The following is a 553-nucleotide window of genomic DNA, read 5'->3' as shown; positions in this document are numbered from 1 at the left end:
GCGAGCTGAGCACGGAGGGGAGAAAGATCCGGCAGCGAAGGGGGAAAGATCCGGCAGCGAAGGGGGAAGGATCTGGCAGCGAAGCTGGTTGAACCAGCCGACCCAGTCTGCTTGGTTTTTCACCTGATGGTTTCAGACATAACACAGCCCCGTCTCTGCAGTTTGTTTCAGTGACGTGTAAAGGATTATTGTACCTAAGGACCAGCAGAACCTTCCATCAAAGGAGATTTACCAGAACGAGTTGTTGTTTGTACAATTCAGGGAAATATGGGGGGAAAGCGCTGGTGGAGTGAACAGCCGGTGCTTCCTCCGTCATCCCACCGAGCCAGGGACTGTCAGCAGAGCCCGGGGGGTGTTTTCAGATCTCCATGGGGAGAGATGTCTCACTTGCTGACCTGTTGTTCACAGTTGGAGACAAGCAGCCCATGATCCTGAAGTGGCGGATTCTTTCTGCCACCAACGACTTGGATCGGGTGTCGGCTGTGGCTCTGCCCAAGCCGCCGATCTCCCTGACCAACACTGAACTGAAGGGGGCCAACGACACCAAGTTCTT

The 553-nt window shown here is 54.8% G+C and overlaps 1 protein-coding gene across 1 annotated transcript in view; it reads left to right on the top strand.

The window, feature by feature from the left end:
- MED16 (mediator complex subunit 16) overlaps positions 1–553 on the top strand; it is a 9,151-nt gene that overhangs the window by 3,591 nt on the left and 5,007 nt on the right. Inside the window, exon 6 of the mRNA XM_010144134.1 lies at positions 409–489. Within this exon, the coding sequence (XP_010142436.1) occupies positions 409–489 (81 nt within the window). The remainder of the gene's footprint in view (positions 1–408; positions 490–553) is intronic.

Source organism: Buceros rhinoceros, unplaced genomic scaffold (genome assembly GCF_000710305.1).
Source record: "Buceros rhinoceros silvestris isolate BGI_N320 unplaced genomic scaffold, ASM71030v1 scaffold18439, whole genome shotgun sequence".
Classification (NCBI taxonomy): Eukaryota; Metazoa; Chordata; class Aves; order Bucerotiformes; family Bucerotidae; genus Buceros; species Buceros rhinoceros.
Note: the sequence above shows the minus strand (reverse complement) of the source record. Positions and strands in the feature narration are given on the sequence as shown.